The sequence below is a fragment of the Anarhichas minor genome, unplaced genomic scaffold (genome assembly GCF_050575085.1).
Source record: "Anarhichas minor isolate MPS153535 unplaced genomic scaffold, ASM5057508v1 ptg000018l, whole genome shotgun sequence".
Classification (NCBI taxonomy): domain Eukaryota; kingdom Metazoa; phylum Chordata; class Actinopteri; order Perciformes; family Anarhichadidae; genus Anarhichas; species Anarhichas minor.
Window position 1 is genome coordinate 3,896,242 of NW_027466464.1, and position 13,325 is coordinate 3,909,566.

The 13,325-nt window shown below is 41.3% G+C and overlaps 1 protein-coding gene across 2 annotated transcripts; it reads left to right on the top strand.

Moving 5' to 3' along the window:
- Positions 1-8: 8 nt before the first annotated feature.
- slc19a2 (solute carrier family 19 member 2) lies at positions 9-12,766 on the top strand. Of its 2 annotated transcripts, XM_076094271.1 has the most exons (7): positions 17-413; positions 6,291-6,442; positions 8,594-9,145; positions 9,241-9,487; positions 9,675-9,867; positions 10,832-10,973; positions 11,088-12,766. In XM_076094271.1, exons 3-7 carry the CDS (start codon positions 8,729-8,731, stop codon positions 11,223-11,225), a joined length of 1,137 nt encoding a protein of 378 aa, XP_075950386.1. In that variant the 5' UTR covers positions 17-413; positions 6,291-6,442; positions 8,594-8,728; the 3' UTR covers positions 11,226-12,766. The 2 variants fall into 2 exon arrangements, with proteins under 2 accessions (XP_075950385.1, XP_075950386.1); XM_076094270.1 differs by lacking the exon at positions 6,291-6,442 and having other exon boundaries at positions 9-413.
- The last annotated feature ends 559 nt before the right edge of the window (positions 12,767-13,325 follow it).

Below are 13,325 nucleotides of genomic sequence, written 5' to 3' on the forward strand. Positions count from 1 at the left end.
TTTCCCTGTTTTCTGGTTTGGGATCAAACACTCTCTCTGTACTGCCTGTTGGCCCGGGCTCCTGTGGGACTTGCTCAGTCTATTTGTTGGGCTGTGAATCTATTGCATACATTTTTAGTAAATTATAAAACAAAGAAAGTAATAACCTCCTAACAGTTTGTACTAGTTCTCCTCTGCTGCTGCTCCACCGTCAGACCACCTGATAGCGCTAGTGCGCCTAAAGGGGGGCCGTTTAACAGCAGAAACCACCACCGAAGAAGAAGCACATGAACCCAGTCTGTGAGTCCATCATGCCTGTGCTCGACCAAACTCTTGTGCTGTGTGTGTACGGCTTCTTCTCCAACCTCCGGCCGTCGGAGCCTTTCCTCACCGCTTACCTTCTGGGCCCAGATAAGAACCTGACGGAGACTCAGGTGAGTTAGCTAGCTGGGCTAAAGGCTACGTTACTGAGCGCGAGCACCAACGGCTGATTCCACCTTGCGTCACATCTGAACTTGACACCATAAGGGCCATTCTACCGAATTCGTTCAACGTGCTGTCCCCCAACAAGAAAAACTATTTAACAAAACAATTAAGTATTCAGACATAGATATTTACTAAGAATGTGTTGTGGTCTGTTTAAACCCAAGGCATTACATTAGATAGTGATAAGCTAAATATATACAAAATCATCATTTATAGGGTACTTTCTATTAGGAAGTAGCTGTCCCCAACCCTGACATCTAAATTTCAATTTCTGTAAATAACACTTAAAACAATTTTTAGATTTTGTTCAATGGTGTGATTTCAAAGATCTTTATGATTAAGTTTAAACAGAAGTTGTAAGATTTAGATTTATTGTGGGTTTAATTTTAAAATTATAAAACTATACCCAAAAAATCATGTCCCCAGTTTTCATGTCACTACCGAAACAAGAGTTTTAGTCTATTGGCTGAGCCTGGTTTTTAGCCACACCCCTGCATTTTTGACGAGGCAGTGACACTGCATCCCTGTCCCTCATGGCTGAATGGTAAGTAGCTAAATCCCATACTTTTGATATAAATGTGTTCCAAAGTCTGAAAATCGGCGTGTAACCTTAAGAATTGTTACTACCGAACACATATTCTCTTCAATTATGTAAACTTTTTGGGGTTTATTGCAAAGTATTATGTTTTTATGTGTGTACACCTCTTCAAATACGTGTATGCTAGCCATCCGCTTGCTAGCATTCTTTAGTTCTGCTCAAAGTTAGCTAGAATTGTCACTACCGAAACAGCCACTACCGAAATATATGGTAAAGTCTCTCTTTCCATTCATTCTCACTTGGCCATCTTCCGTTCTCATATTCCCATTCCCTTTGAATCAAACTTTATTTCATAGTCTTATAAGATTCCAATACAAGCAATACTTATCATATCTCGCCCAATGTCCTTTTATTATTGTTATCTGTCTGCAGGTGCCCTTGAGGTCAAAGTCATGCACAACACAACATTGGGCAAAACTGCTTTTATTGACCGCGACTAGAGGACAAGATCTGGTACACAGTGGACAAGGTCGTCACCTTAATCCCTCCACCAGAGAACATCACACAGAGGCATGTCCAGATCAGCCCAACGTCACACGACGTTGGGCTGATCTGGACACTCTTGGGCTGTCCAGATCAGCCCAAGAGTGTTCACCGCAGTATGTGAAAAACTAAATTTGTGAATGGATTTGTGATGGTGTCTGACACTGAACCCCCTTAAACATAGAGTACAACATAATATCAGTTATTTGTCAATGTTTTCTTGTTCTCTTTTACTGAACCCACTTGGGTAATTTTCCATTGATAAGTAATGTTTGTACTTTAAATGGTTCTGGATGAACAATTGTTATGTCTTCAAAAATAAAATGATTCTATTGGCCACAAAACATTTGTGTTTGTAATATTCCCAACCTAAGGCATGTTATGAGTTAAGATTAAGCAATAAGGTTGAGGAAATATGATACAACCTTGCAAACAAAATACAGTGCAGTCATTGCCGAAACACGATGTTTTGTAAAAAATAAAGTATATTGAGTTATCAACTAAAATGTTATGATACTGATTGGTTTAATGTATGTTCAATTGTATCAATCATCAACTCTGGAATCAATATGATCAGTATTATGCATTTTACAAAGAAATATTGCATTTAGATTTTGATGAATTTTATAAATTGAACTTAGAAATTTGGTACAAATCTCATTTTTATTGATTTAATTGTGAAAACCTTCAAGAAATATTTGTAAAAATACTCTTCAGAGAAGGGAAGGAAACACAATCTTAACAGGTTAATAATAATACTTTTTTACTATAGTGTATTACTATGTTTCGGTAGTGACCATTTTTGGGAGAGGAAAAACATTCCAACACAGTCTGAAAATACAATATAAAAATTGACGGTTCTTTTACTAGATATGTGTACTTTAGATATGGTACAATATATATACGGACAAAGTTTTGGGAATAAAACATACAAAATTTTAAAATATTTCCAACCTGACTTTGAACCAATTCGGTAGAATGGCCCATAAACATTGTATTGAGTTTGTGACCATGAGCTTTTTAATTCTTCTTTATATGAACGAAACGTTGAGTCATGTATTAGTTGTATTTGCTGTATTTACCCGCCATACAGTTCAACAGCAAAGGTTCCACTAATTAGATAGATAGATAGATACTTTATTAATCCCGCAAGGGGAAATTTGTTCGCTACAGCAGCATTATGATACAGGTAAGCAAGCAAAGTAAAAATAGTATAGAAATGCACAATATCTACAATGAAATAGAATAATGTTAAATGAACTAACAGTAGTGCAAAATTAGTCTTTGAGAGAGCAAAGGAATCCATTAAAGTCTGTAGAGTCCTTGTGTCTCTTGTACCTCCTCTCGTGTCTCATGGACACTCAATTTCTTTGTACTCTGATCGACCCCTGTAGTGAGGAAGTGACCCTCTGAAGCCTCTCGCAGCAGCATGGATGGACCTCACCATGTCTGTACACAGATGTGAAGACAGTTGTTAACCTACAGACTGTTAAGGCTAGGACAAGGATGAGAGCTTGCTAGGCCGCTGGACCACGCTCTGCTCTGTTTACTTCTTACAGCACAGGCACCCAAAAAGTTACTGGATCCGGTTTAAAATCAAAACAAAATTGAATGTACTACACAAAGTTAACACTTGCAATCTAAATCAACTATATAGTAATGTTCTTAAGAGCAGAGACCACATGCACGCATCCTCCTCACAGGTCTGGCCATTCCAGGTGCTGAAAAAAAGGGGCGGAAGTGGTCTGGCGACACTCTGTAGAACATTGTCTTTTATATCCCCGGAAAGTGTCCGAAACTGTCCTAAAACGTCTGAATGATCCCCCGTGTCATTCAGTGATTGGCTCCATTTGAATTCTGTCCCCTCCCTGGATCGATCCTGTAGCAAAACATCCTGGGCTCCTCCTCCTCTCTGTGACCTGCTGGTCAGTTGTCCATCCCTCTGCTCTCTGCTGCACCTCTGTAAAGCCTCACTCAAAATTATCCCTTTCTGACCCTCAAAACTATTCATACAGTGTTTTAATACCTTTAGTGACTATGGTTTAATACATTCAGTGAGTAAAATACTGTAACATATAATATCCTCTATAAGTAAGAATATTGTAAACATATACATTCCATAAATAAACATATTGTGACTTTTTAACATATTTTGACATTATTATTATTGCGACACTTCTACTCACCACTTGGGGTGTTATTTAATCCTACTAATAATGTTGTTGATACTGAAATCCTTCACAAGACCACACACTAAAGCTGTGAGCTTCTCATTCTGTTGTTTCTTGTTGCATCACTACAGAGCTCCAGTTCATTGACCACATTCCAGATCTAATGAGCTCCATTTTGTACAGATCTAGCAGCCAGTTCTAGAAAACCCTGTTGATGTTATGTGGACTGCTTCACAATAATACAACTGGATGTCTTCTAATGGCTCAGTCTTACACACACACAGCCACAGAAGGAATAATCCTACTTGAAAAATTGCCAGATCCTTTGGAGTGTTTGGTTAATCCTAAAATAATTAGGTTACCTCCATCAGGTGTTGTGGAAAATATTCCTATACCCACTTTGCATGAGTCTTTTACTGCTGAAATACACAATACCAAAAACCAGGTTGTCTTTTAAGTATTTATTCTCTGCGCAGAGAAGGTTCAATCATCACAACAGAATGCGTTCAGTCTCAGTGAGGAAGAACCAAGAAAAAAGTGAACAAGCTTTCTTTATACAGAATGAGCAAAGGTGGGGGCCAATGGCCAATGTTACAGACATTTGGTCTCAGATGTTTGGTCTCAGACTGATAGGAACAACAATGAACAACAAATGGCCAGCAACCACAACCAGCGGCCCAAAGGCCTTGGTGCTGGAACATCCTCATACAACACAGTAAGTTATCTTTGTGAACAGAGAGGGAGAACTCTTCTTCTGCACAACAGAGACACGGTGAAGTTCAACAAAGCTCAGAGCAAAACTACTTATGCATAAATACATATACTGAGTAGAAATATATATACTAAGTAAGTAGAAATATATACTAGGTAAAAAAATGACCATTACAATCCTCCCCTTGATCATTAGATTAGATCACTACAATAGTATATATTCACCGCTAGAAGTGAGAACATAAGTCAATAATATTTCATAACGATTTGAGTTAAGGCCATCATTAACCCCTAGCGTAGGAAAGTGTTGATGGGCTGTTTTTGTGTGGTGAGAACACCAAGCCTGTGGAGGAAACTAAACCTTTACACACTCGCCTCGTCATGTCGCTAAAGTGTGTCAGGGATGAGTCTGTATCATAGTTGGAAAAGTGTTTTTGTGCAGTCGTTTGAACAGAGTGCTCGGGGGAATACAGGAGTTGATGGGACACTGATTTGTTGATGGCTCGCACTAAAGGATAGTCTAACAAAAGGATTGACACGTACCATCATCTGGATATCTCACTAGTTACTTTGGTTAACATTGGCAGGCGAGACAAGAGAAATTCACTGACGTGTGGACAGTATTAAGGTGTTGAAACCACAGATTTCATTGTAGTCTGTCGTCAATCAGGGGCATATCAAAACATTAACACTTAATACTCAAAATGGTTTACATATGCACATCATTAATCGATAAGGTAAAGGCATTAGCTGTGTTTTCAAATTGTAAGCAACTCTGTTAGCAAGCGAGGGAATGTTAACATAAACATGGCAAGATAAGTCTCCTGAGATGAGGTGAAACAGACATTGGACCTCTCTGTTGAACTGTATAATAAGACAACATATCAGTGAGTTTCATAACAAACAAAAATCAAACAACTTTAACAATTTGTAAGAAATTCTATCATATTACCATAATAAACATTCAGAAAACATCAGGTAAACTAAACAAAAGCACTGGCTGTTTTGTGAGATCATATTTCTTAGATAACAAGCTGTAATAATAAACATAAGTGTGACACAGAAATGTCACTTTCAAGGTTCTGCTCATCTGAGGGAGGAGAACAGTCAGATGTTACAGGATCGGCCTTTTTCTTCTTTTCTAACAGCATGTTATTTAAATCAATTTAGTGTATTCATATCACACGTTATTCACTGTTTAGTTAAATTACAAATCGTTTCTTTAATTAGATGGTTGCTGGTTTTTGGTTCCCTGTTATTTGGTTGCCATGGTTTCTCATGCATCAGTTATTAGGAAACACAATTATTATTGCACAGAAGAACAGAAAACACATTGAACCTCTTAGGCCACACCGGACCGGACAGTGTGCCATGGTGCTGGAGGTCTGCCTTCCATCGCCGTTACTTAGGTGCTCGATGCGTAGTTAGCAAACAATACATTTTCTACCAAATACTAAAAAACTGTGCACTCTCTTGTGTACCATGCTGAATTAATAAAATAACATACCATCATTTCTTTGCTTTGTTTCCACTGACCCTTACTTTAAGTCTAGTCTTAAAATCCTGAGATCTACATCATAGCCTACAACTTCCAAGAAAATGAAAGCTTCATTTAACAGACAATATCAGGAGTCTAATTAAATATCAGGAGTAATTCTGACGCGCCAAGCCCGCTCTGCATAATATGTGGCGACAGAGGAAGATCAGCTGCTGGAGATTGTAAATGACGGTGACCTTAAAAGTATGTTTGAGACAACAACTCTGCTGGTGTTTAGGATTAAAATCAAGGCTGAATATCCTGAGATCGCCACTAAAGCACTGAAAACCCTGCTTCCATTCCACACATCCTCTTTGTGAAGCAGGATGTTCTGCAGTGACGGCAATCAAAACTAAATGACGGAGTAGACTGGACATAAGGAACACACTTCGGGTGTCATTGTCTCCCATTACCCCCAGATGGGACCGTCTCGTTGCAGAGAAACAAGCTCAGGGCTCCCACTGATTCAGCGTTATTGTGAGTTGTATTTATTTATGCATTTTATATTTGTTTTCATGCCGATTGTATCATTTTATTTCGTCGTGTTTTTCCGCCACACCTTGAGGTCGGTCCGTGGTGCAAAAAAGGTTGGGGACCACTGGTCTAGACCAGTGATTTTCAACCACTGTGTGAGAGATCGTCATGTGTTCTGTGGGAAAATGTCCAATTTCACTTAATCAGTCCAAAAAAATATTATTTAGTTGTGTTGCAAATACTTTGCCATTGTTGAGCATCTGAGCTGCAATATAGTGGCTGGCTAAGTAATAAATACTCTTCCATGCCAGTGGGTGGCAGTAGGTAGCGCAGTAATGACCTTGTTAATTTAAGACAGTAGAATGAAATGACGTGCGGGAGAGGTTGCGGTGACAAGACGAACAGCGATGGAGAAATATTTGAAAAGGAAAAATGCAGACTCTGAACTGGGCCCTGGACAACATAACCCAGATGAAAAGCCTAGTAAGGATCAACACATTAAGTGACTTGCCATTAAATTGTCAGCATATATCAGACATGTCAAACTCAAGGCATGTCTCGAGTCGGTACAATTATATCCGGCCCGCGAGAAAATATCATGTTTATCATAACTGGCCCGCCACACCACAGAGCTCTGGGACAAAAAGTGGCGATGTGAGCTGCTTTATGTGCAACATAACGAAGCATCTCACTGCGCTAAACCTCCAGCTTCAGGGACGGGGACGTGTGATCACAGACATGTGTGACCACAGACATGTGTGACCACCGACATGCGTGACCACCGACATGCGTGACCACAGACATGCGTGATCACAGACATGTATGATGCAGTAACAGCTTTCCAGGACAAGCTGCGCCTATGGGAGACTCAGATGCAGCAAGGAAACTTGGGTCACTTTCCGTGTTGCCAAACCGTGTCTCCACCGCTGTGTTCCCGACTGCGCATTTTGCTGATAAACTGGGCACACTTGGCACAGAGTTCACTCTGCGATTTGCCGACTTTGCAGCTCAGAAATTTAAATTTGAACTGCTCAGCAATCCGTTTGCAGTTGACTTAGAAAAAGCACCTGTGCACATCCAAATGGAGCTGATAGACCTCCAGTGTAATGACACACTCGAGGCAAGGTATGACTCTGAGGGTGCTGCACAGTTTCTAAGCTTCATCCCCAAAACGATGCCTCAACTCTGCCTACATGCTGCTCAAATGCTCTGCATGTTTGGAAGCACATACCTGTGTGAGCAGCTTTTCTCTGTGATGAAGATGAACAAAAACCCACACAGGAGTCGTCTCACTGATGCACCTTCACTCCATCGTGAGGGTTTCCACAGAACCTAACCCCAGACTTTAATGAACTGGCAGCCAAGAGAAGATGCCGGACATCTGGCTCTGGCACATATGCATAAAAGAATGTAGCCTATTTGTCCAATATCCCTTCTATCCTGTTTATTAAATGTTGACCCTGTTTGGCCCTCAACGTTGTCCCTCTCTGTGATTGAGTTTGACGCCCCTGCATATCTGCTGTATTATGCTAAAATGTGTCATTTTGTAACTTTTTTGGTTGTTGGTGATCTTTTTAATGTAAAAATTGTGCCGCGGCTCAGAATAGGTTGAAAAACACTGGTCTAGAATAACTAGGCTACACCAAACTAAGGCTTACTTTATACGCACAGAGTGATTAAAGCTGTTCATGTCTGGGGATTATACAAAATACGCCAATTCACTTTTGAATGTCTTCAAAATCTTGCGTAAATATTTAGCAGACAAATCAAATAGTTTACAGGATATTTAACCTTTTGTTTCTTTATAATACATTTAATACTTGACTTTTTTTACAGGGCATGTACAAAGGCAATAACGTAGGCCATGAATATGAGATATGAGTTGACAGATAATTACAATCGGAGGTTGGTTTATGGCTTTTTTGCCGGTTAAACTTGTCTTTTTGATTCTCCACAGTTGCAGTTACTAGCAAACTAGTCTAGAACTTAGAAATGGAAACTGAAATCAGGTCAGTTATAAACTTGATTAACAGTTTGAGGTGTTTTAAATGTCCTACTGTCTTACTTCCCTCCCAAGATTCCCTGGGAAGCAGTGTTGATGCTGAGGAGATTGAAATAATGTAACTAGTGTAAATGTTCATCTCTTATCTGCAGGTGGTGAATGAAATCTATCCAGTGTGGACGTATTCCTACCTGGTGTTGCTGTTCCCCATCTTCCTGGCCACTGACTTCCTGCGTTATAAGCCCGTATTGGTGCTGCAGGCCACCAGCTTAGTGGTTACATATGTCATGTTGCTGAGGGCGCAGGGCGTGCTGGCCATGCAGCTCCTCGAGTTCTTCTTTGGACTGGCTACGGCCTCCGAGGTGGCCTACTACTCGTACATCTACAGCGTGGTGGATCCGGCGCACTACAAGAGAGTGACTGGTTACTGCCGCAGCATCGCTCTGTTCGGATCAGCTGCTGGATCTCTGACCGGTCAGCTGCTGCTCTCTGTGGCCAAAGTTCAGCTGGTCCACCTGGTCATCATCACCTTGACAACTGCCGCCGTGGCCTTTGTGGCTCCCTGGTTTCTGCCCATGCCCAAGAGAAGCTTGTTCTTCCACAAGAGTCCAGCCGCGGCGGAGAAGCCGAGCAGCACCGCTCTGCTGGAGCGGACCAAGGATTCAGAGAGCAAGTCGCCTCCCAACAGCCAGGACGTCTCCACGGTGAGTGACTATGTGCTTTGTTCAGGACACACCATGCTCATGATCGGGTTCATCTGTTCAAATGTCAAGAACTGTATCCTCCACTCTCCATACAGATATCCAGGTCCTCTGAGACAGGAAGTCACAGCAGCAGGCTTGTGGAAGTGCTACAGGTTCTGTTTGATGACTTCCTGAAGTGCTACAGGTGCCGGTCCCTGCTGGCCTGGTCCCTGTGGTGGGCTCTGGCCACCTGCGGCTACTTCCAGGTCATCAACTACGCTCAAGCACTGTGGGAGAACATCCGTCCATCCCAGGACTACGAAATCTACAACGGCTACGTAGAGACCCTGTCCACACTGCTGGGTAAGGGGGATTTAATAATAAGGATCTGCGGCCATTTTCTGAATTTGGTGATGTGCTCTGTTGGATAGAATGAACTAACATGTCAGCAGGAAAGGACCCAGTATGCTCTTTAACACTGGTTTCTCTCCCTGCAGTGTAAACCTCAGGCTGAGTATTTGTAACCGTTGTGTGTCCTGCTGGTCCTCAGGGGCTCTGGCGGCCCTGCTGGTGGGCTACTTGCCCGTGTCCTGGTCTCTGTGGGGGGAGCTGGTTCTGTGTGTCCTCTCCCTGCTGATGGCTTTGTGTGTGTTTGCTATGGACACTGTGAGGAACATCTGGCTCTGTTACAGTGCATACGTCCTCTTCAGAGCCATATATATGCTGCTCATCACCGTGGCAACGTAAGTATGAGGAGGCATCAGGTGGGCTATCACTGTTAGCTATGGTGGGCTATCACTGTTAGCTTATCACTGTTAGCTATGGAACACTTCATCACTGTTAGCTATGGAACACTGCATCACTGTTAGCTATGGAACACTGCATCACTGTTAGCTATGGAACACTTCATCACTGATATGGTGGGCCTTCACTGTTAGCTATGGTGGGCTATCACTGTTAGCTATGGTGGGCTATCACTGTTAGCTATGGTGGGCTATCACTGTTAGCTATGGTGGGCTATCACTGTTGGCTATGGTGGGCTATCACTGTTAACTATGCAACACTTTTGCACCAGTGACACTGCTGATTTTGCACTTTTTTAGTAAACTAGTATGACATGTTGGACGTGTCTAAACCTAATATTTTTATTGGGTTAGTCCAAGTGTCAGATATTTACAGTCAGGATCTCAAATGCATGTAGACACAGTTCAAAATCAATAATTGTATTGTTATAAGTTTTATTGAACTGTTTAGAGACAGTCGTACTGAAAGTCGGTACTCGTGTGTTTATATAAATATTCATATTTAAAAAGTGATATAAAGAAGGAGGAAGGTATATTCAGGAAGGAACACGCTTTTAGAACCGTGGGTCCTTTTCTCAGACGGATTTGCTTCCTCTACGTTAAGCAGTACTGGTTTAGATACTATGCCCTTTGTTTGTTAATGTTCAATGTTAATGAGAAATGAGAAACTTGTGTAACGATGTTCCAGATTATAGCAGCCATTGACCGTCGTTTCTAAACATCAGGAGTGAGTCCACAATAAGAAGCACATTCATCTCGGGTTCTTGGATATGTTCTAAAAAGTGTTGAATCACCAGCAAAAACTTTGTCCTACTTTGTGGATTGTCTAGTAGCTTGTGGAGACATGTAGAAGTGTTTCAGACAGACGGTGTACTACAGGTGTGACCTTCCTCTGACCCGTCAGGTATCAGATTGCTGCCAGTCTCAACATGCAGCGCTACGCCTTAGTGTTCGGGGTGAACACCTTCATGGCCCTGCTGCTGCAGACTCTGCTCACTGTGGCTGTGGTGGACTCGGCCGGCCTTGGCCTCGATGTCTTTACTCAGGTGAGGGGGTACAATAGGCTCCGCCCACCTTTAGTTGCCTATGACAACATACATGGGGACATTTTCCACCTCCTGCAGAGAGGATCTGATAGATGTCTTGTTTCCTTCCCTCAGTTCTTCATCTATGGCGGCTACTTTGCTGTCATTTCTGTGGTCTTTATGCTCGCTGCACTTTGCAAATTGGCCTCCAGGAGGCGCTCTAAGCAGGAAGAGGAGGTGCTGGCCAACAGCCGAGCAGGAAACGGAGTCTGACTCGTCTCCGATCAAGTGATGGTTACTGATGGCGTCTCACATACTGAATAAAGCAGCATTAGTGAGTGAGCTGCAGTCATCACGTCATTGTGTTGTTAATAATGAATGAAGCTGTAGTACTCTGTTGTGGCCACTATGTGGTAGGATGACATGATGTCATCATACTGCTGTCTAACCCATACTTCTGATCCATTGAATGTTCCACACTGAGACCCAACTGGACAGAAAAGATGCAGTAGGCCCAAACCATGAAAGTTACAGAGTGGGTCTTTACTCATTGGAGTCATTGAAACAAATATATACTTCCTCTCTTTGCTGATCACAGATCAGATGAAAAGGCTCCATCTGAGATTTACGTCGCACAATATTTCAAATGTTCATAATTGTAATTCTGTATGTTTCCCAGCTTGTTGAACTTTGTGCCTTTAGACACTAGGAATGGTACCGTAATAGTACTTCTAATGTGTTACATTTGAAACCAGCGAAAAAGACTTTGTATTTAAATATGTATTATTTCCTCCTGCAATGGCATAGCTGCTGTATTGTACTCTCATTGATCATTATTTGCACTGGCGAGGAGTTTGTGTATCAGGTTCATCAATATGTATCTTTAATGAATGACAATGAAATGATGTGTTTGATGTTATGCTGCTTCTATCTGTACAAGATGTTCATTACTACAAATTAGATGTGACCCAGAGCCACAGTGTGAGTTGTTGGTGTGTCTGTGGACTACAGAGACAGAGATGCATCAGGATTAGTGTTGCTTTGGCAAAAAGACTTAATGACCAAAGTGTTGTCTGACATCAACCAAATTCATTTAGAAAACATGGCCAAATATAAAGTACAAATACCTGAAGTGTTCCACACACACCAGTAACTCTTCATCTCATATTGGAACACTACAAATAGTGCCTTTTCCTTTCCACTTTAAAAATGTTCTCCACTGATTCTTCTGTATTTATATTTTGGGCACTGTGCCAGCCTCTGGTACTTCTTAATGTCACTGATGAAGCTCATGTGTCACTTAAAAACAAGTGTTACAACAGTATTGGATCAGTTGTAACTGTACATCTGGTATGTAATACTTCATTTGAATGTTTGTCAACATGCATAGAAATGATGTTTTATGATCAGCGAACAAATAAAAAAATGGCTTGAACAATTTAACAAGTCAGGTGATCTGTATTTCTAATTTCTCTTTGTACAACAGCAATAAGCCAATGGATTGAACTATTGTGTCCTCTTTTATTGATGTTTAGTTCTTTTGACATTGCTGGCGGCTGGATGTGAAGCAGAGGACGGACTGTCTCACTGTTTTGTCTGTGTTCATTTTGTTCCTTTCTTTGCACTATTTGACATTTAGCTCATACATGAAGTCTTGAGTGTAGTTTACTAGTGAAGGTTCTATAAACACTCCAATCTAAGTTGTCTCTATGCAATTTCTATCACAAAGAAATCAAAATGTTTTTGTGTTCTGTATTTTCACTGTTTTTGTAGTCGCTCTATACATCTTCTAAATAAACAGAAATAACATCTTCTATCCAGTGGTGTTTTTCCTCAGTAAAACAGGAGCAGGAGTCCTCGGACACACTAGCGATGGTTTGAGGCTGGACTTTGGGATGCGGTGCTTCGTTAGCATTCTTACATGTGCTACACACAAAGTCCAGCTGAGGCCGAATGTCACGGCAATCCGGAGAGACCAGTGAAGGAAGAAAAGATCTTTTGTTGATGATGTGCGATGACGGTCTTGACTAGCATAGCACTGAGCAAACTAAGAATGTGAGGTAGGGCTGGTGAAGATGGCGATACTCTCAGAAGCACAACACATAGTTACAGTTGAGTTTTTACTCTTAAAAGGAAGTTTCTAAATGCATCCCATCCCATGGATAAGTGGACATCATTAGGATTCACTCTGCCTTTATATTTGGCCATGTTTTCTAAATGAATTTGGTTGATGTCAGACAACACTTTGGTCATTAAGTCTTTTTGCCAAAGCAACACTAATCCTGATGCATCTCTGTCTCTGTAGTCCACAGACACACCAACGACTCACACTGTGGCTCTGGGTCACATCTAATTTGTAGTAATGAACATCTT